General features: G+C 32.1%; 1 protein-coding gene and 1 long non-coding RNA gene across 3 annotated transcripts in view; one reads left to right on the plus strand and one right to left on the minus strand.

Annotated features, from left to right (window-relative positions):
• Window positions 1–2,562: 2,562 nt before the first annotated feature.
• The window catches only part of LOC129946424 (arginine kinase 1), a 71,078-nt gene continuing 51,222 nt past the window's right edge, over window positions 2,563–22,418 (minus strand). The window contains exon 4 of the mRNA XM_056056610.1: window positions 2,563–4,080. Within this exon, the coding sequence (XP_055912585.1) occupies window positions 2,994–4,080 (1,087 nt within the window). The 3' untranslated portion in view covers window positions 2,563–2,993. The remainder of the gene's footprint in view (window positions 4,081–22,418) is intronic.
• LOC129946425 (uncharacterized) lies at window positions 13,584–22,276 on the plus strand. 2 transcript variants are annotated; one of them, XR_008781581.1, is made up of 3 exons: window positions 13,584–13,667; window positions 21,798–21,887; window positions 21,947–22,276. It is a non-coding gene; the product is annotated as an uncharacterized LOC129946425 (long non-coding RNA). The 2 variants fall into 2 exon arrangements; XR_008781580.1 differs by lacking the exon at window positions 13,584–13,667 and adding an exon at window positions 21,250–21,693.

A 22,418-nucleotide genomic window follows, 5' to 3' on the forward strand; every position in this document is an offset into this window, starting at 1 on the left:
ACTAATGGTTTATGTTCTGTTAGCAAATACACAAACCATAATCGGCAATGAAGTTCAACCTCTTTACTGGGTGGTTCAAATTTCCTTTGTGGTTTTTTAGTGTTTTTAATCAGACAGACCAAGCAAACGAAATAAGGACAACGAACTTCTCTGTATCTGTACGTGGAATGTTAGGTCCCTTAACAGACTACGTGCAGCCGAACAATCAGCGGAAGCCCTAAACTGCTGCAAGGCAGATATTACCGTCATCCAAGAAGTGCGATGGGATAGACCGGCAAACGCAAACTAAAAGATTGCGATGTATACTACGGCGAGAACAAAGACAGCGTCTATTTGGGTGTGGATTTGTTGTTTGAACTAGACCCAGGCAAAAAGTCTTGAGTTTCAACAGTGTGAGTGAGCGCATCACGACAATCCGCATCAAGGCTAAATTCGCCAACATAAGCCTAATATGCGCCCATGCCCCAACAGAGGAAAAAGATGAAGACACCAAAGACATATTCTTCGTGCTCTTGGACAAGACTTATGAGCAGTGCCCTGGCTATGGTTTTAACATTATCTTTGGAGATTTTAACGCCAAGCTAGGAAGAGAAGACATATTTGGTGGCACAACCGGGAGATACAGCCTGCACGACACCGCCTCCGACAACGGATTCAGGCTGATCGATTTCGCTACTGGGCGAGACGTTCTGGTAGCTAGTACGTAGTTCACACATCTCAATATCCACAAGGGGACATGGAAATCTCCTGATCCATCAACCGTAAACCAGATTGACCAAATTGCGATTGACGCACGACACATCTCCAGTATACAGGATATCCGGACATTCCGAGGGACCAATATTGACTCGGACCACTACCTCGTTGTGGCCAAGGTACGGCTACGGATATCCCGGTTCAACCCAAAACAAGGAAGTACTGTGAGAAGTTTCGACGTTAGACGGCTACAATCGCAAGAGACTGCCATGCCATTTCCCGATCTTATTAAGAAATCCTATGCTGCATGCATTAAGCATTGCAAACCACTGGCAACATTGCCTTGCAGCCATCAGAGATGCCCCCTCTGAAGAGGTAGGTTTCATATGGCTAAAACAGCGAAACCTCTGGTTTGACGACGAATGCCGGCAAACGCACACAGCGAAACAAAAGGCATACAAAATGGAGCTGCACAGAAGGACCAGAGCTGCTCGCAAGCTCTACGAGCAGAAGAGGAGAGAGGAACACCGGCTTCTTAGATGGAAAAAAAGAGAGCACGAGAAGCGCTCAATGGAGGATATAGAGGGATGTCACAACAGGAATGAGTTTCGTTAATTTTACCAAAAGGTAAACAAAAACTACCAAGGGTACCAGCCACCAACCGAAGCCTGTAAAGACGATCAGGGAACATCGTAGTAGAACCGCAGTCTATGTTGAGAATATGGAAAGACAACTTCTCCAAATTATATAACGGCGATGACGAACTGAATTCCGCTGAAAGGGAGATAGAACCACTAAACCTAGGCGACGCAGATCAAAAATTCTCCTACCCGACCTAGACGAAGTGAAGATAGCTCTATCTAAACTAAAGTCAATTTGTTAATGCAACCCTTGTCTACTTAGTCATGATACTTTCGGTGGGCTTAGAAGAAGAAGCATAATATACTAAATTAAGTCTGTCTTATGTTTATAAATTATCTTTTATCTGAAACGTCTACTTTACAAAATTGATTTGCTAACAACAGTTCGTACATACATGAGACTGAAAAGTTTTCCGTTATAAGTATGTGCATAATAGTAATAGACCATCTCTTGTGGTGTGAGGAAATATTGAAGTCGCTAAAAACGCGGCTAAGTGCTTAATCTTTCTCTTGCGATGCAAGAAGTTTTTAACCCCTCTTATAAAGGATTTATGCCTCCGAACCTCGAGTAGGGTTTTGGTATTTGGGCGTGTGCTCCAACAATCTAATTTGGTTTTATGAACAGAATTTAAAAAAGGCTCTAAAAATTACCAACTTAAACATTTTTATTTTTTTAGCATCACCGCAATATTTTTTTTTATCTTTTTCTTATTTTCACAAAAAATACTTTTGCCAGTTTCCATCCTCACCTAAAACAATTCATCCTTCTGGGATGCTCATTAGCTTACACTTAATCCGAACTACATGAATGTTGAACATTTAATTAGCTCAATATTTTCCACAAATTGCAATGAGCAAACACTTAAACCCAATGTGCATCGGTATCTCCGTTCTCCTTATCCTATCCTATTTTTTCTAATTGCAGGAACTGTATTTATCATTCTAAGAACAGTCATTAACCCTTGAGTGTGAGTAAAATGTAAAATAAAAGTTGAGCTCACCTTTGAATAGGCCAAATTCATATTTATAATAATCAGTTAAAATGTATTCACGATAGCTTCCAATAATTAAACCCTATTCTACAATCTGATGTTTCACTTAATTAGCCTGGGCTCCCAGCATAGAAATACTTACATCTTATTTTTTTTCTACAAATATCTCATGTAATAATTTCTAAGTATTTTGTGTTACAAAATAATAAATAAATAGAAAAGTCCATTAAAAATTGTTTTATTTCGTTTCACGTTTATTTTCTTTTATTAAATTTTCCATAACAATAATTTTTTAGGTGTTCTAAAATTTGTTACACATAATGCTGTTGCTTATGACAATCCCACCAGGCCTTAGTAAGATGGTGCTTCCAGAGCACAAGTGGAACTGATGCTATTTTTAAATACTTTTTTGGTGGATTGTTGATTTGATTTTTTAAATCGCGCATCTATAGATTTCTTTCTTAATTTTTGTTTTATTTTTATTTATAAACTTAAGGCTTAAAATTAAAAATTTATATTTTGTTTTAGTTTTAAATGTTAGATGGTTTCACACATTAGCTGTTGTTTTTTTTGTTTGTTTTTTTTTTTGTTTTAGTTTTCCATCGCTCACAGTACATAAATTAAAAATGTAAAGAATAGGAAAAAAATGCTAAGGATATCCTCTTTACAAGCTCTTCTCCAATTTGATGAGCTCAGTGATACCATCGTACATTTCCTTAACAGCTTGGTATTCGGTGAGTCCCATACGACGCTTGTTTGAGATGTCATAGATACCGCCTTCGGCTTCGGTGTGTTCACCACGGGTTCCGCGCACTTGCAAGTTGTACTTGCTGGCGACTTCCTCCAACTTAGCCTTGTTGGCAGCCAATTTGGGTACCTTAATGTGCACGGAAGCACGGATGGTGGTTCCCAAGTTGGTTGGGCAGAAGGTCAAGAAACCCAAACGTTCATCGTGGCTGAATGGAATACGCTTCTCAATCTCGTTAACAGCTGTCACCAAACGACGGTAGACCTCACCCAAATCACCACCCATTTGCATGGAGATGATACGGAGATGATCTTCCTCATTGCACCAAACCAAGAAAGTTTTGTTGTCATTGTGGTAGATACCACGACCAGATGGCCAGTAACGGCAGGCGTTGGCGGCTTGCAAGAAACGATCACCCTCCTTGAACAAGAAATGATCATCGATGAGTTGCTGTTGAACGGTCTTCTCCATGCCGGTCAATGGGTAGAATTTACCCTTCAACTCGCCTTCCAAGCCGGACAAGGTGCTCGAGACCTTCTCTTCCATTTCCTTGTATTGGGCCTCGGATAGACATGGGTTGAATGGATAACCTTGCAGGGAGCGACCGCAACGGACACGTGTTGACACAACAAATTCATTGTTGGGATCGACATTGGTGAAGGTCGTTACATCACCAAAGTCACGAGCTGGATGCTTGTCTGTCTTCTTGAATCCACCATGGTAGTCTTCAATGATGGGGTCAAAGAGGTCAGAGAATACTGAGTAGGCTTCAGCATCGGGAGCATAGATACCGACACCGGAATCGTGGTTCTCCAAACCAGATTGGATAACATCCAACAAAGTTGAACCGAATGATGGGGTCTTCTTGTTCTTAAGATTGTCGAAGACTTCCTTGGTCAAGTACTTCTTCAGCAGAGACTTTGAGTCAGATGCAGCCAATTTGGCGAATCCATCTTCCAATTTTTGTAGAACAGCGGCGTCAACCATGGTGTCTGATTTGTTTCTATAAATAAAAAAAAAGAAGAATTAACATTAGTTGAGGAAATAATTTAGTCTCTTTAAACAGGATTACTTCATCCGGCTTAAGTTGCGTTTGATCATTTGGAATGCATTTTTCTGACAAAAGCTTAAAACAATTTTCATGATGGATTTTAGTTTTTTTTTTTATGGAAATTCAATGTGTTTGGAAAATGATATCCTGAAATGGAAATAATTGTCTTGGGTAAAGTCTTCGTTGACAATTTGAAAATAACTGGGATCTTTTTAAATATATAACAATAATTTCTAAGAAAACTCGAAAAATAAGTTTTAATAATGTTTTGAATATTTTGTTTGATGAATTGAAATTGTAAGAATTTTTCTTTAAAAAAAGGAAATTAGATTACAATTCGTGTAAAGTTACAAATTCGTGGGAAGCTCGATATTTAATATGACAAGGATATTGATTTCAGCTCATTCATTTTTGAAAATATCATCTTAAGCATAAAAATGAAGAAAGATGCTCAAAACATCCCGTTTAATAAAAATTACATTCTCATTTTTTCAGAATTCTTAAATTTGTCATAAGTTTTGGCCGACTTTAAAGAAAAATACGAGTATTCAACAAATAAAGTTCAGTGATTAGGAAAGAAAAACAACTCCTTTAAAGAACAAAGGAAACACGAGAAAGGCGCGTGTTTAAAAAGTAACCCACACCCATTTTTATCTCTCTTTACGAGACTTTAATGCGCGCATCAACCCCTAATTTAATTTTTTCCTTATTTGTGCTTAAGACAACTACTTAACAAAACGAAAAGAAAAAAAACACAATAAAACGCCATGGTCGGGCGGTACTCGGTAGGTCGGCGAGAAATGTGTAATTCAGCTCAAAGTACACAAAATATTGAGTACGATGGTTTACCGTAGCAGCGTGCCGTTTATACGAGTAAAAATCACGCACGTTGTCAACAATTTTATATCTAAACATCACGAAAGAGAAATTTTCCTGCTGAATTGAAGAGAACGGCAGAGAGAGAACCTTGCCTAGGAAAAAACGATTGTTGCTTTAAAATTCATGCTTTCCCCTCGAAAAATGGGCTAGTTGAAATGCACCCTAACCCTAATACAAAATCCAGCCACCCTCTGCGCAAGGGGGAGAAAAATCTAATATGAAAGGACGCGTAAGGGTGCGACTATCCCTTGAGTCATAACGATGACAGTAATTATCTTCAAGCAGGATCTATTCAAAAAATGTTAACTTTTAAAGTTAAATAACCCTGCCTAGATGTTAGAATAGTAAATTTAAACATTTTGTGTTTAAATAATTTTTGCACAGTAGTAGACATTTATGTAGGTATAGAGAGAACAAATTAAAACAAAAAAAAAGAGAGTAATATAGAGAAAACAGAGAGCAGGATACACACCCATCGGTTGTAGCGTCTCCTGTATCAGCCGCGGTGGCGGCATCTGTGACAACTTCGTCCTTTTTATCTTTTGATGCGCACCCGCCCATTTTAATTTATTTTATAGTAAAACTAGTATTTAATTAAAAATTACAAATTCTAAGAAAATTACTCAAATTTTTTGGTCACACACAACACACACGATTTTGTTTGTTTTATAGTTTTGTATATGTAAAAAATATTTGTTTTATCTTTTTTTTTGGTTTTTGGTTTTACTATAAGCAAAAATTGTTTTTTTTTTTTTTTGTTTAAAGTTTAATTTTTAATTTTAGATAAAAGATTAGATAAATATGTAAAAGTTATCGTTTATACAGGTAAAATTAACAATCACAAGGACTTTACTCTTACTATATACTAATTTTTCTTTAAATGGTTTTTATTTTTTATTTTGTGGAATAATCTATTGGTATAAAATATTCGTTATTATGGTTAGTTCTAGGTTCACGATAAATTAAATCAAAATTGTTTTTACTATTTTTGTATAATAAATATAAATATTCATGAGCTGAGTAAAATCACACACAAAGCAGTAGAATTATATTTTTCATGGCAATTTTTCAATTTTTAAATTGTAATTTTCTTTTTTTTTATAAGATATTTAAAACTGTATGAATTTGTTTGTTATATTTTAAATTTTATAAAAAATGTGGATTTGGGTGGGTGGAGTATTTTGTTAGTCTGTGTGTTGAATAAAAAAAATTTCACTCGCGATGTATCCTTTTGTTCGATGGATATGGACAAGTTTTTATTATTTTTATTTTTATTTTGTTTGTTGTTTGTTTGTAATAAATATTTTCACATTAAGTTGTAATTTTTTGTTTAAAATTTTAAATGTATGTAGAGAGAGACAGAGTATGTATATTAGATCAGTTTGTTTTTTGATTTGTGCGTTGTGTTTTGATTTGTATCCTTAAATTCTATAAGAAGGTAGAATATTAATATCTTTGGCGTTTAAATTTTATTTTTTTGAAAATCCTTAAGAAAAAACTTTGAAAAGTTTTTCTTTTTTTTTTAAATATTTTTTTTTATGTTGCTATTGCTATATAATTTGTATTTTTTAATTTTTATGTATACTATGGTATAAAATTTTCCTTCGTTTTGTTTTGGCAAATACAGGACAATTTAATTGTATTAATTATTTTGTATCAATTTCACGACATATGCGGGTTAAAGTGTAGAAAATTTTGTTTAAAAAAATTGTTGTATTTTCTAGAGTATTCGTTTTTCTTTTTTATTTGTTTAATTAAATTTTTTAAATATATTTTGTATTTTCTTCCTGAAGGTCGCCGCGCCCAATTTTTTTTTTCTTCTTTCTCTTTGAATTTTTGCGACGAGCGCACTGCCAACAACAAACGAACACAATCGGGAAAATGAAAGGAACTAAACTACCATCATGTCGAGAAGTTAAATAAAGTCCTGTCTCGCGCGGCGCTGCCGTTAGTGAATTCTTCTTCCTATGCTCCTGTATGGTATGGTATAGTCCGGTGTACAGTTTTATGTGTGCTGTATACTCTCATTCCTGAATTCTGATATTGTTGGTTGTAGCTTGGAGGTAGTAGAAGGTATATTTAGGTATAGCGAGAGGTATACCTACCTTCAAAAACTCTATGATCATGTATCGAGAGTTGATGCAGAAATATACAACAACTGTACATATATCTACATCTATAAAATAGGTATAAGGCACGGAAGCAAGGAGTGCTGGACATTAAATTGTCGACAAGAGAGCGAAAAACGATGAGAGTGCTTCGTACTCACGTTTTAATGAATACGTCCTGAATTATAGTAGAGGTACTTTAGGGGTGGAATGAATTTGTATACAACAAAAATTATGGGACATATAGGAAAACTGGGATAAATTCTATGTTAACCTTAAGTTAATGTACCCTATAAAGACTTCATAGTTGAAGAAAGGCTATTTTTAGCAGGGGGAGTTAAGTTTAAAAAAAAATACCTATTGCATTTCATGAATGTGAACATTTCATGAATGTGAACAAACAAAATCAACTGTAATATTTCAATTGTCAAAACGACAGCTGTCAATAGCTATTTCGAACGTTAATTCTGAAATCAGTCTACAAATATAAGCAAGTTTTAAAAGCAATTCGAATCAAAATGTCATAAATACGTAAAGATGTCGGTTGAAGCATAACTAAATGTCACTTATTTTTTTGACAGCTGTCCGATCATGACGTCTAAAATCTTCACAGAGGAATTTATGGTAAATTTATTCACGATAGACAAAACAAATTTGAATGTTTGTTTTTGAAGTCCTTATCAACAGAAACGTCAAAATGTATTAAGTCAATGATCATTAGTCTCTTCAAAATGGAAGAACACATTTTTTTGTTGGAGTTAAAGTAATACAAATTTTAAAATGAATTACGTTTATGACCGTTAATTCATTCACAATTGATAAAAGAATTATTTAAAAGTATTTTGTTTGTAATAAAATCGATGCAAATATCAACTACAATGACTTTATTTACGATGAACATATTATTTAAAGTTTCAAAACAATCGTTGTTTAAGTTATAAGCAACAGAAGTGTCAAAATATCGTTAGTCAACGATCATGCGTCCGTTCCTACACAATGTACAAACACATTCATTTTCAGTACACTTTTTTTTTGAACGTACATTTTGACCAAGGCTAGTTAGTTTTTCAAGTGTCATGAATTTCAAATTCAGAACTTTACTTCACAAACCTCTACCTTCAGTTCATAATACAAAAACTACCAAAAACATTATTGTTTACAAAAAATTCCTCAGGCGTACTTTAAGTCCATCACGATTTGTATTTTGTATTGTAAAGAAATATTACTTACTTGTTTTCCGAATTGACAAGGAAACCATTTACAGAAAATGGAGTTGCGCAGAAAATAAATAAATCATAGAGTAAAAACGTTCAGCTTTCAGGCAAATGAAAAAACATGACCAACTGTCCTTTTAACAGATGTAGACTTGACTTGATAGTTAGGGAGATTTTTCTTTACTAACTTTCCAATCAACTTTTCATTAAAGCTGCCTCAATTGGAAGGTAAGTTTTAGGCAGCTGGCCAATCAGATATAAGAAACTTGCCTTACTTTCAAGTCCCTTATGTGGTCTGAACCTGGGCAATGGGCAGGTTCAGACAACACAAGGCCTTCATTTTCAGTTAAACACATTTTTTGAACGTACATTTTGACCAAGGGAAATAGTTAATATTTCAAGTGTCATGAATTTCAAGTTCAGAACCTTACTTCACAAACCTATACTGCAAGTTCATAGTACAAAAACTACTAAAAAATTAAATTTTTTGGCACCTGGCCAATCAGGTACCAGAAACCTGCCTAATTTTCAAGTCCCTTATATCGCCTGAACCTGTCCAATATGTTGTGTTCAAATGTCAGTGAGTATAAATGTCAAAATGTGTTATTCTGCTAAAAGTTCACAAGACAAGTAGTATTAGCCAGAGGTCTTAATTTAACTCAGGAAGGACATTTTCGAAATTGGGTTCTCCTTAAAACTTGCAAAGTAGAATATTGGTAATGATTTGAGTTAAAGAATTAGAAGATTGATCTCATATGAAAAATTCAAGTGAATCAAAAGATTTGACCAAAGCGGACACAAAAATGAAAATGACATCTGTGTTTATACACAGATTCACGATTATTCGTGAATAGTTGTTAATAACGCAAATGTCAAAATGCCATTTTTCAATGATCCTTAATTTATTCACAATGGAAAAATGTTTTTTTTTTTTTGTGATATTTACTAAAGATATCTTGGGTTTGAATGAAACTCAAATATTGTTTGTTTTAAATTAAGGATAAGAAGCAAACCTTCCCTATAACGAGACATGAGAGTATAAATGAAATAATAACAAGAGTAATGGTACAGTTGAATCAGTTGAGTGTGCCGTATGCGGCACTTTTGAAAATAGCACATATACATACAATTGAAACGTGCGCACACCCATATTTTCACCCCTAAGATAGGTATAATGTAGAGAAAAAAAAACTTTACTCCCTCCACCTCAGCTTCCCATCCCCCTTTCCTAGAAAAGATAGGAATTCTTTTTGTTGTTGTTGGTATTTTCACTATACACCACCACCGACCGTTTCTTAAACATTGTGGCATTGTGCACACCGCAAGGATATATTATTATATTCTCCAAGCAAATTTGTTATTCTCTTTTTGTCTGCGAATCATCATCATATTATCAACATGGTCGTGGCAGGACTCTAGCTCTAGATTCTAGATTTTTTTTTGTATTTTTTTTAAATTTAGGAATAGGAAAGATTTTTAGCACAAGATAATCTTAGAAATTTAGTCAACAGGGTGAAATTTTGCAGTGCGGTGACGACGACCACAAACGGTAGAAGGTAAAGGGGAATTTTATACAAATTTGAGCAGACACGCGCATAGAAACAAATTTTCGCTAGGTATAGGTCCTTTGGGAATAGTCTCGAAATATAGTTAAGTCTAAAAGTACACAATAACAAAAAATTTGTACTGATAGATAATGTTGCAGACTTTATTTTCAAAAAGGAAACCAACAGAACAAACAAACAACAAAATAGGTATACAAATATAAATATGGGGTGTGTTCTTATAAAAGAGAAAGAAATTTATGAGAGCTGAATTTGTTGCCAGGATTTGAAATACCAACTCGACCAGGTGTTGTTTATCCTTTACGTCGAGACTTATTTCTAAACTGTGATTTTATGTCCCTTCTAATCCACTACACAAAATAAAAGAACTAGGTATTATAATGACCTGAACGATCTTATAATATGTATAATTGACATTTAAGTCAAATGCATATAAGAGTTTGTTGGAATTATCCAACGTGACATTTATTAAGTTGATGTATTTACTCTTTACAAGGATAATAATATGACTAATAAGGAAGCATTTCGTGGAATTAATGGGTTTTGTAATACTTTGTCAGTTCTTTTTTTTAAGTAGTGAAGGTACCTACCTATGACACAAAAATAAACATTGTTAAACTTTGTTGGAAAGAGTTTAAAAAGGAGAACTAAAAGTAAATATATTTCTGACATGCAACACGAAAGTTTGTCTAAAATAAAGAGAACAAATAAAGTTAATTTAAACATTGGCTGAGGTCATTTTTTAAATGAAAGTACAAATATTGTTAGCTACATAAATATATGAACGAGTTACACGAAAAAAAGACAAAAAATCACAAGAAGTTTCAGGGTTAAGGTATACTTAGGATTTTGAATGTCGAAAGGGTATATAACTACAATAAAATAGAGGCCCTTGGAAACAAAAAGAAATGAAAGAAACAAATTGAACTTGATTGTGAATAGTTGTTTTTCGTTGAGTTAAATCGTTCACTTTTCGTTTTGATGAAGAAGAGTGGTTGGTAGTTCACCGCACTTAAGTGACATTGACAGTAATTTGAAAGAATAAAGTAGGTACCAGTAATGACATCAGTTCTGATTTTTTCATTTTACTTGTGTAAATATGCAAAAATGTGTGTCCTAAATACAATTTTAGCTTCTAGGAAGACAAAATAACTAACACATACTTTTTCAATGTTGACAGATCCAAGATTAAAGTAATTTGCTCAAAAGGACCATATAGCATTCCAATACGAGTTTTATTTTGAATAGGTCACTATTTAGGCAGCTGTTACCTTTGACGTTTGACAAGTAAACAATACTTCATCGACTCACGTCAAAGATAAGGTTCATGCCAATAGTTCACAATCGATTTAAGACCTTAAAGATGGAGGTCATACAACCAAAAATTCGCGAATTCGTCATGGAAAATTTGATAAAAAGGCTGTCGTTTCACTGATATCATTTCAAATTCTCACAATGTTTGATTGTAAAACTTTACCTACATAAGTACATACTTGAAACATTTACCCCTAACAGAATCTTATGATCTCTGCAGGAAACTATATTTATAACAAGTGGCACCTCATATATTGTTTATTTATCCTTATGTTACACTACAATAAATATTTTCTCTTACACAACAGAAGTGGAAAAAGTTCCCACTTAAAAGTTAAAACACTCTCAAGAAGAAGTAGCAATTCAATATAAATATTTGCTTTGGACACATGATACCTAGTCAAAAACAGAGCTGTATTAATTTACATTGTTATGTGATTTATTATTTATATTTTTTTAAAGAAAAAAATATTATTGAATTTTTTTTCTTTCGTTAAGTGGTTCATTTTATTCGCATATACCAAATTTTGATAGATTTTACTATACCTTCGTGTAGACTTTCGATATTATAATTTGACAATAAAATGATGTCTCTGATGTCTGTTGAAGTTTGAATGGTATCATAGAATTAATCTGAATCACCTCTTAACACGTTTTTGAAGTGTCTTCATATGTTATCTATTTTTGATATATTTTATTATGTATATAGCTTCTAATAAAGATATACAAAAATAGGATAAAATTGTCTTTTGTCTGCGAATATAAAACTCGTCTAACGACATTTTATGCGCATTCCAGTTTATATGGGAAAATACGCTAAGGTCTAATGAAGATTGAAAAATGTCAAAAAAAATCATTCTGACAGATAAAATCATCAGTCAAGAAAATGTTTCTATCCTACTGTCATTTAAATTGTTGTGGATATAAGAGCAATAATGTAGGAATGGAACACAATTATTTTTTGAGGTGTACCAAGTATTTTAAAAAATCTTTATATTTTACATTTTGATGCTAATTAAACAAAAATTTAAAATTCAACACCATTGTTTTTAAATCATTCATTGGCATGCACAATTTTTCACTCATTATTCTTAATTTTGTAAACATACTTATATGTACATACTTGAGAGAGTAAAATATAAATTAAAATTCAAAATCAGATAAGCATGACTAAAGTTTGAAAAAAGCTACTGCTCATCACGTATATAATCCATATTATGGAGAATGGAGACAAAAGTAGTAATCATGGTTAATTTATTTTTAAACATTTTAAAATTTAAATGATTGTATATTTTCAATAAGTTTCGAATTTCATATTCACACATCATCTATTGTGAATTGTCCATAAAATTAACTGATATCCTTGTGTCAACAATACTGTCACTGTATACTGTATGGAAGTGTCAAATTACTAACTGAACTGTCATATCAATTCAAAACAAAACTCTATTGCCACTTTATCCACACCATTAGGCTTTCGAACTTCCAGGATATCCGGTGACATTTTACCTACACTACATGTGATTTTTTTAAAGGGGGACATTACATAGGACTGTACAAACAAAATAAGTAAAGAGAAATTGCCATGAAAAAAAAAAAAACATAAAACTACTGCAATCCGTGTCCATTCCCAAGTGAAAAGGACAGCTAGAGGGATCCTTTTTGATTTGCGTGTAATAATAAATTATGTACTTTCAAATTAAAACAAAAACAGTAAAGAAAATCACAATTATTATTAGTATGTGCACTTGGCGTATGTTATTATTTCCGGTATTGACTTAGCGTAATTATGGTAGAACGCGTCACGAAAGAATACACAGTTAGAAATCAAAAAAATAACAGTCAATTATCTGTAGAACAAAAAAAAAAAAATAAAAACAATTCGAATCATCAAACCATGTTAATAAGTTGTTAATTGAAATGAAATCGCGCGAGGAATATAGGACCGCGACCAACTGCTCAATCTCAGCGGAACAAACTAAACTCACTACTAACGGAAGAAAGTATTGTTACCAACATTATTTTTGTTGACGGTGATCGGGCTCGGTCCCTGATGAATGGTGACAATAATTATTATTTTTTCTACTGTTGCCATTGCCTTGTTTTTTTTTTCTCTCTCTCTCGTGGTTATGGTATTCTGACGTTTAAAGTTTTAGCACGTTTTTCTACCGTTTTCTATTATACCTACCAACTGCCATTGGCAGTTAATATAATGACAGTAAAGTATAGCGGTATATCGTTACTCAGAAGTGATTTTTTGTTGGCTTTTGTTGTTGGTGTATAAATTTTAATCTTAATAATGAAAATCACATGCAACTTTTATTCACTTTATTTTAAGCTTCAGATATGGAAAAATAAAAATTATGAAGATAGATAGTATAGTTTACGTAGGAGTGTGAAGTGAGAATTAAGACCGAGATAAATGTATAAGTCTTTAAAACAAGACATTGATGTTTATGGTATTTAGTTTATGAACCTCTTGAAAGAATATTATTGAGTTTTATAAGTCTTTTATTTTTATATTCCCTAGATAACTATAGCTTTAACTTTTGTGTTTCTTTTTGTTATAATATTTTAGATAAAAGTATGAAGAAGTTGTCAGAGGTACTCGTATGTACATAGATACTCGTATTTGGAGTTATTGCGGTCTTCTTGACAACAAAAAATAATTATTAACTTTTTTTCATATCCATTCTCTATTTCAGTTCCTAAAATCTGTGCAAATAATATTTGCGTGTTTAATTAGAAGATCTGTTTTTTTATTAATGCACTTTCTCACGTCATAGTTAACTGATTTTTGTGTGAAGCTTTACGTTTATATATTTCTTCTTACCTATTTTAGTTATACAGCTGATTAACATTAACTTAAAATAGGTTAATTATGCAAACAATAAAAAACTCTTTAATTAAACATGTTTTATTTTAAGTTAAAAATTTAGTGTGCTATTGACATTCAAAAGAAAAAAGAAGAAAAAGATAAAGTTGTTAATGAATCGGGATCATCAAAGTACTTCTTGTTTCTGATTTAAATTTAAGGAGAAAAAGTTAAAACACACAGAAACCTTTTGCTAATTTTTTAAACGAAGGAAGATACCTTTCACTGTCACGATTTACATACATACATAGGTATGCAAATTCAGTTCCACCTGAATTAAATGGTCACTTCGGGGAAATTTATATAGGTACATGATTTTTTTTGTTGTAGATAATTCAATCGCTAACATTAAAGAAGGAAGTGGGTGCTCGATTGAATGAGTGAGTGTCGTCATTAATAATTTACATGTGAAGTGAAACGCATGTTCCACATAAAAATTAAAATTGCATTTGCAAATTTACACGCAATTCCTATTTTGGTTTCGATGGTTTACGTTTACATTTTATGAACGTCAAATGAATTTTAAGTAATAACAAAAAAATGGCCAACTTAATAGTTACCTCAAAGTGCATTGATACAAATTGCATTGATAAAACTGATTTGAATATGTGATACGAAGTTTAAAGTATGGAGATAGTTGCATCACGGAGTAAAAGTGATTGATAGAAAGTATAAAGGCTTTAAATTAGTTTAAAACTTTTGACTTTTATATAACGCTGTTCCGAATCAGATGTTAAATAGTCAGTCAGTGGGATATGCTTAAAATATGGATTCGGTTAAACTAACGTTGAGTTAAGAATAATGATATAAATTTATTTATTTCAGTATAATTTGAATAAAAATGGGGCTAACAACTCTTAACTATTCCTATGTGTCAGTTATATCAGCCCAAACCTCTGATTTAAGAACAACATTTCATGAAAAGAATTACTCTTGACAGTATCAGTGAAAAAAACTTAGGTGGCACTAGATAGAAGACCTTTAACATGACAGTCCTGCGCACTTACCATCATGTCATTGATATAGATACATATATAAGTTCAATCCTGAGGATAACTTAGGAAACGCGAGTACTGCATAGTTTTGAATTAGCATCAAAATATCCATTGTAGAATAAAGCTTTATGTACAGGTGCTTTTCCAAAAACGTAGGCGTCACTTAAGTGGATTTCAGGGGCTGAAATTCTGTTTTATGGATGATGATAATGTGACTTCCATAGACATTTTCAAAATAAGAAAAACGATACCAAATTCCTCTTATCCTTAGTTGAGAGAATCATAAATTAAATAATGTAAATAATCTTCCATTTTATTGCATCACAATTCATTACTGAATCATCCGAAAAAGAAAGAAAGTATGTGTGCTGGTCTATTTAAAGTTAAAATAGTTTTGAAGTTAATTTGCAATAATTTAAGTTTATTTGTTTGTAAATTTGAATAACTTAAGATTTTTGGCAATAACTCAGCTTTCAAAAAGCCATTAACAAAATCCCATAAATCTATACACTTTAATGATAAACACAAATACAGAAAGGGGTAAAATAATACAAAAATTCTATTGTGGGGCTTTTGAAAATGGTAAAGATTTTATAGCTAATTAAAATGGATTTGAAATTGTATCAAAATGCAAAACCTAGCTACATAATGTAGATAGATCCCAGACATAGCCATTCACGTAATAGTCGGTCGGTACAATTAAATTATTCCTGTCTGTACATCTGATTGTGCTTGTTGCATTTTAAATTAAACAGTTTTTTTTATTGCACTTAAAAAAAGCATTACGCAAACTTTCTAATTATCGTTATTGGTGTGATAACTTTTATTCAATTCTGTAAACCCTATCCAGATAAAAGATGATATAACAACCTTTAAATGAAAGCTTTTATTCTAAGTGAGGTGAGTGTTGTTAAAAGAGGCAAAGAAGTTTGTCATTGAGGGTGATATTATGGATGAGCTTTGAATTGAGATATAATAATATTATGGGAAAAATAGCTTGAGTGTTTTGATTTTACTTTAATTTCCTATGATAAGCTTTCACTCAAATAAGCTTACACTCAAATACAGTAGCGACTCTGTTTTTGTGAGTTGTGTTGTTTGCATTTATTTTTCTGTATTTTTACTTGCACAAGCGAATATAAAATATAAGGCTTAGAAATACACAAAACTGTTATTACTTATTTTATGAAAAAAATAAGAATTTTAAATTATCTGTTAAAATTAAATTAAAATCGTTCCAGATATTTGAAAGCTTTTTATTTTTTTTTAATTTAGTAATAAGAAAATCGATTTGAGAGAAATTTCTGTCAAAATTAAACATTATTTTTCGTGGCAATTTACATTTAAACATATTATAAAATATAGTAGAGAGTGGGTAAGGTTGGTTTACAATGAAAAATATGTAGTTTCCCTTTGAAAGCATTAAATGCAACTTGTTTTATATACTCTAAGGAAGGAATTGATTATACAACAAATCTATTTCCCAGAGTTATAACCAAGAAACGTCACAATAAGAAGAATTCAGTGAGCCTATCTCATATGAATTTTAGTTTTCAAAACGAAAATATTAATAGCTTCTTATGTCAAACAATTATAAAGGAATCATACTTCAGGAACATCGACTAAAAAATTACAGTATAAATAGACACTTTTCTGCAGCAAGTGTTTTTTTTAATTAATTTGAATTATCACTTTTGGAAAAAATAAAAGCTTCTCGTTTACTTTTTAAGTGAACAGCATTCTAAGAAATTCAAAGTCTAGTTAAAGGCGCTAGTTATAGCTTTGGAATTTGTTTGACATGTCGTTTATAGTGATCATTAAAATTTTCTGTCATCGAACAAATGTCCTGATTGAAATCCACCGAAAAACTTTTACTGGCAGAAATCTGTCATTGGAATTGTGTTAAATTGGAACACAAATCAGTGGAACGATTTGTTTAACTTTTGAACACAAAAGTATCAGCTGTTCAGGGAAATGAATTTCCGTCTGGAAAATAGAAAAATACATTTTTAAAGAAAGCGGCCGGTTATAGCTATCAGTAAAATCCACCAGTAAAATTTGAAACAGGAGGAATCTGAAATGTTTTACTGATGAGCTTTTATAGCAGTCGGTAAATTTACGTCATTAAATTAAATGTCACATTGAGGCTGTTGCTTTCATCAGTAAAATTTTTAATGATGTAATCGGAACAGTACAAAATTGGAACACCAACAGTAAGGCGTCAGTTATAGCTTTTCAACATTGAAAACAAACATTGGAATTTGTTTGACAGGTCGTAGCTATCATTAAAAGTTTCTGTCATTAAAAAAATGTCCTGATTGAAATCCACCGAAAAAGTTTTACTGACAGAAATCTGTCATTGGAATTGTGTGAAATTGGAACACAAATCAGTGGAACGATTCATTTCACTTTTGAACATAAAAGTATCAGCTGTTCAGGAAAATAGAAAAATAAATTTTTAGAGAAAATTAAATGCGCCTTAGACAATTTGTGAACTGTTTTCATCAGTAAAATTTTTAATGATGTGATCGGAACAGTTAAAAATTTGAGCATTAACAGTAAGGCGCCAGTTAAAGCTTTCATTGGTTTTCATCATTGAAAACAAACATTGGAATTTGTTTGACAGGTCATTGAAAAAATGTCCTGATTGAAATCCTCCGAAAAACTTTTACTGACAGAAATTTATCATTGGAATTGTGTGAAATTAGAACACAAATCAGTTCGTTTCACTTTTGAACATAAAAGTATCAGCTGGTCAGGAAAATAGAAAAATAAATTTTTAGAGAAAAAAAAATGCGCAATTACACTTTTTTTCCTCAAAAAATTCTTTGTGTGATTTTCTATCGATTAGCACATAATTTTCGTCCCTAATGAAAGGGAAACACCGTCAAATATAGATTCAATTTTTTTTCCGGATCAATTTCAATGATAGCTATAACTGGGTCCTAAAACGAAATGGATTTTTTTGGGCTTTTTGCAGTCAGCTGTTCAGTAAAATGAAATTTCATCATTAAAAAAATTAAAAAGGATTTATAAATTTAAAAAAATCTTTAAATGTATTGTTTCTTTTTGAAAAAAATATTTGAATATAGGATGAATATTATTGCATCAATTTTTGCAAGAAATAAATCTGTAACATGATCAAAAACTAAAAACAAAAATTTTACTTATAGCTGCAACCGGCTGCAAAAATAAATGCGCAGTTACACTTTTTTTCTCAAAGAAAAATCTTTGTGCGATTTAAGATCAATCAGTATTCATTTCTAATTAAAGGAAAAGAAAACGGATCGATTTCAATGATAACTGACCCCAAAGAGTGCATCATTATGTTTGCAGTAATGGCAAATGTTAAAAAATGGCAGCTTCAAAGTGATAGCTGTCCTAGCAAAAAGATATTCCAAATAAAATCTCTTAGTTTAAAACTATATAGGATGCTAAATATTCACTCATTCAGAGGTCTTTTAACAAATTCTAATTAATTGCATTAATACGAAAAAATATAATCTCAGAAACCTCACTTTTGTTTTTAAAAGAGACACTGAAATTGCAGTATTTAAGCCAAGTCAACCCTCAACCAGCAATCAAACAAGAAAAGTTTTAAGTAGCCACTTAATTCATATAAACAAATGTACAATTGTACATGTATTTAAATTCGATATGAATCACCAACAAGCCAAGTTCATGGTACTAGGCTACTTGTATTTAATAGGTTTGTAATAATGTTTTTTTTTTAACATTTAAAACTTCAACAACTTTCGAAAGTTAAATATTCTCACACGCCGGAGATTAGGCATGACTGTACGCCGCCTAAGTCTCTGTGCGAGGTTCTTCATGTGAGTGAATGAATGAATACTTGTACGTTTATCATTGAATCTATGAATAGAGAGGTATACCTATACAAGATTTCTACAAAAAATTGAAATGAACTTTTTGACCTCTAGGGCATTGTTCCATGATCGTTGGATTTAATTTATTTTAACTCTCTTCTTTGAAGCAATCAAAAGCTTTAATTCTAACTTCGTTAGGAATATTATAGATACAAAGCCAACATAGAATAGACTATGAGAACTGCTAATTGTACCTACGTTCAGCAGAATAGAATCAAAACAAAAACCATTACGAATGGATGAACATGTACATAGTGTACGTATTTTTTTTTATATTAACTAAATATATAGAATGATAAAGTCCCCTTCACAGCAAAAACAAATAGAATGAGAACTTTTTTAAATAAAACTATTCACCCGCATCATTTGCTTGACAAAAAAAAACAAGAAACAAACATTCTATTCAACAAAAACAATTTAAATTCGTTTTAAACCAATACAAATTACAAAACAAAAAATAAAACTCATATAATGTAGTACAAAAAATAAGCCGGGAAGTTACCCATTACAAAACTGCATTCTAAATTTGAAACGAAACAATTTCGAAGCCAACTAAAACACTTTTTGTTTTCTATTTGTTAAAGAGGAAGCTCATATTAGTGTCTTTCACTTTTTTTTTAATGTTAAATTAAAAAATAAAAACTGAAAACAAAACAGATCTTCATCCATGTGACTAGGCTATAAACTATCCCATCAAGCTAAGCTAGGCTAGGCTAGGCTAGCTGACTAGATTGTATGTATATTTGCAGCGCATTTATTTCAGTATAAATTAATTGGCGGGTCGCGGGCCATTAATAGAAACCTACTCCTCGTTTGCAAATATCTTGATTGTCTGTTGTCTCTACTGGGTACTTGAATGTCTGTCTGTCGAAGTTCGTCGTCGTCGTCGTTTTCGATTTACTCATTGTCTTTGCAAATGCAGCGATATGTAAAAAAAATTAAATCTCATTTGAGGGGTCTTCTCTTAACGACGACGATGATGATGACTACGACGACGACACATCAGAGATCAGACCTCCTCCGCTGTCCGGTGTCTTAACTGGTTTCAATTGAATAATGGCAAGTAAAATGAATAACAATTAATTATGAGTCGACAAGAGGTCAGCTTTTAGGGCAGTTTTATTATTTTCATTTTTTTTTTTCAAAAGAGAGGAACCGACAGAAATTCTCAGACATCTCATCAATTTCAAGTGCATGAACCAAACGGGAATTCCATCATAATAATAAATTTTGATATACTGTGTCACTCTTGGAAATTGGATAAGTTATGAATTTTTTACAATATAAAAAAAATAAATAAAATCTCAGATTTAATTCGAAATTCGAAGAAGACAAACTGTATCAAGGAGCAAAGGTGTAGGTACCTTTACTTTTCATTTTTATTTCCACTTTAAAAAATCTATTTTTAACACAAATTCCCGTTGTATGGATCAAAAAAGAAATCAGTTAACACTGTTACTTGAGAAGCTATTCATATTATGTATAGGTACATATATTAAATGCAATTTGGATTGCACCAATAGTTTGAATTCAACCGAAAACGGTCTCAAATTTCGCTGAGCTTGCTGAAGAAACTAAAAAAGCAAGAAGGTTCAATTTCCACAAAAGAAATATCTACATATAGGAACACTTGGTTGATCAATCAATGCAGGGGATCACTTTATATGCCGTGCTTCTGCTGCTGCTTGGTATAACAACAAAATACGAACAATTCAAATCAGCCCAGGTGACCGCCCGCCGCCGCCGCCACCGGCCGCCAACGACGACGACGACGGCTAACTTTTTTTAGTACAGTCTGTACAACCAACAACACAATCAATGAGGGTAAGGAACCTCTGAAAATGAAGTTTTGGCAAACCGTTAACAAAAAAATAAAAAAAAAGCATTAACCGGCTTGAAAAATGAAAACCTGCAGCACAATTGCAATTTTTGGGTTTCGAATTTTCTTATTTTAAAAACTGAAACAACTCACTCACTAAATAACAATTTGGTATTACGATCAAACACTTTTGTATCACAGTAAAAATTTAAAATATTTTAAAAATTCACAATAAAATAAAATAAAACTTTTGTCAGAAAATATAAGAAGTTTGGTATTTTTTGAAAAAAAAAAAAAAATATTATTTGTTTTTGAGAACGCTCACCTTTCGCAACCTTTGAATACAACGTTCAACGAAATAATGATCTCAAAATGTTCTTCTTGATTCCTCGTTCGTACGTTAAGTTAGTGTATTCACGTTGGATTTCAGTCAATTCCCACACAATCCTACTTCTGACACTCATACATGTTTGGAATTCTTATATACTGCCGGTATTTTTATCATAGCAATACGATACACTCAAGATATAATAACAAAAATAAAACAACTTTGAGTGTGTTTTAAGTTGGGTAAAAAGTTTCACTCAAACTATCTACATATAGATTTTTCACTCTGTACTGTATTTTGAACTTAGACAGAACCAGAAGCAGAAGCAGCAGATGATATCGTTGAAGGGTATGGTTGGGGGCAGAAGTAAAAGCAGCAGGAGGTGAACATGGACAGACACCCACACTTATTTTTATATTTTTTTGTATGATATGAAAGCTTTTTAGGATTTTTCAATTTTTAACAACAACAACGTCAAAAAAGAGGAAAAATGAAACTGGGACGAAAGTTAAAGGAAGGAAATTAAAATATAATCCCTCCTTTCAAATGTATCTTGTTTTTGGTGTGCTGCCTTTGCCTATGTAAAGATATTTTTGAAATGTTGTTTTCGGTTTTTTCCGTTATTCCATTGAGAAAAGTTTCGTTTCTAACATACGAGTATACCTATTTGTTTTCTTTCTTTTAGGCAGAGGAAGACAGAATGTCATTGATTGCAACCAACATTGACAACAAAACGACTACGAAAAACATAGGTACAATATCTATCATAAAAAAGGTAAGTTATCTAATCTGAGAATTTTTTGATATGTTTTGTTTAATTGAAACTGGTTTTAGAGGATAAATTTATAGGGGATCTAAGTACCTATTGAAATGCTTTTTCAAGTTCAACATGTTCTTACAATTCAATACTAAAATTCAACAAAAGTACGTATCTACCTACCTCATATGTACCTACGGATGGGTCAAGTAGGTAGGTATACTTACTACTTAGGCACCATAAGTAAACTACTTTTTTTTTAATGAAAATGAGGTTCCCATTCACCAAATAATTAGGAATAACGTATGAAGGACTTTTTTGGACTGCGCCTGGAGGCAGGAATAGAAACAGGATCAATCATTCTTCGACTTGGAAAGTAAAGCTGAATAATACACACATAGCAATCCATTTTTGATAAAAATTTGTTTTTTTTTTTTTTATTAAATTTGGACTTTACCATAACGTTCGAAAAACAATATCATTCAAGTTGCCGCCTCGGGAGTATTCGAAGGATTGTTTTGAGGTAATTTTTAACAACTTTTTTGCACA

This window comes from Eupeodes corollae, chromosome 2, assembly GCF_945859685.1.
Source record: "Eupeodes corollae chromosome 2, idEupCoro1.1, whole genome shotgun sequence".
Taxonomy (NCBI): Eukaryota; Metazoa; Arthropoda; class Insecta; order Diptera; family Syrphidae; genus Eupeodes; species Eupeodes corollae.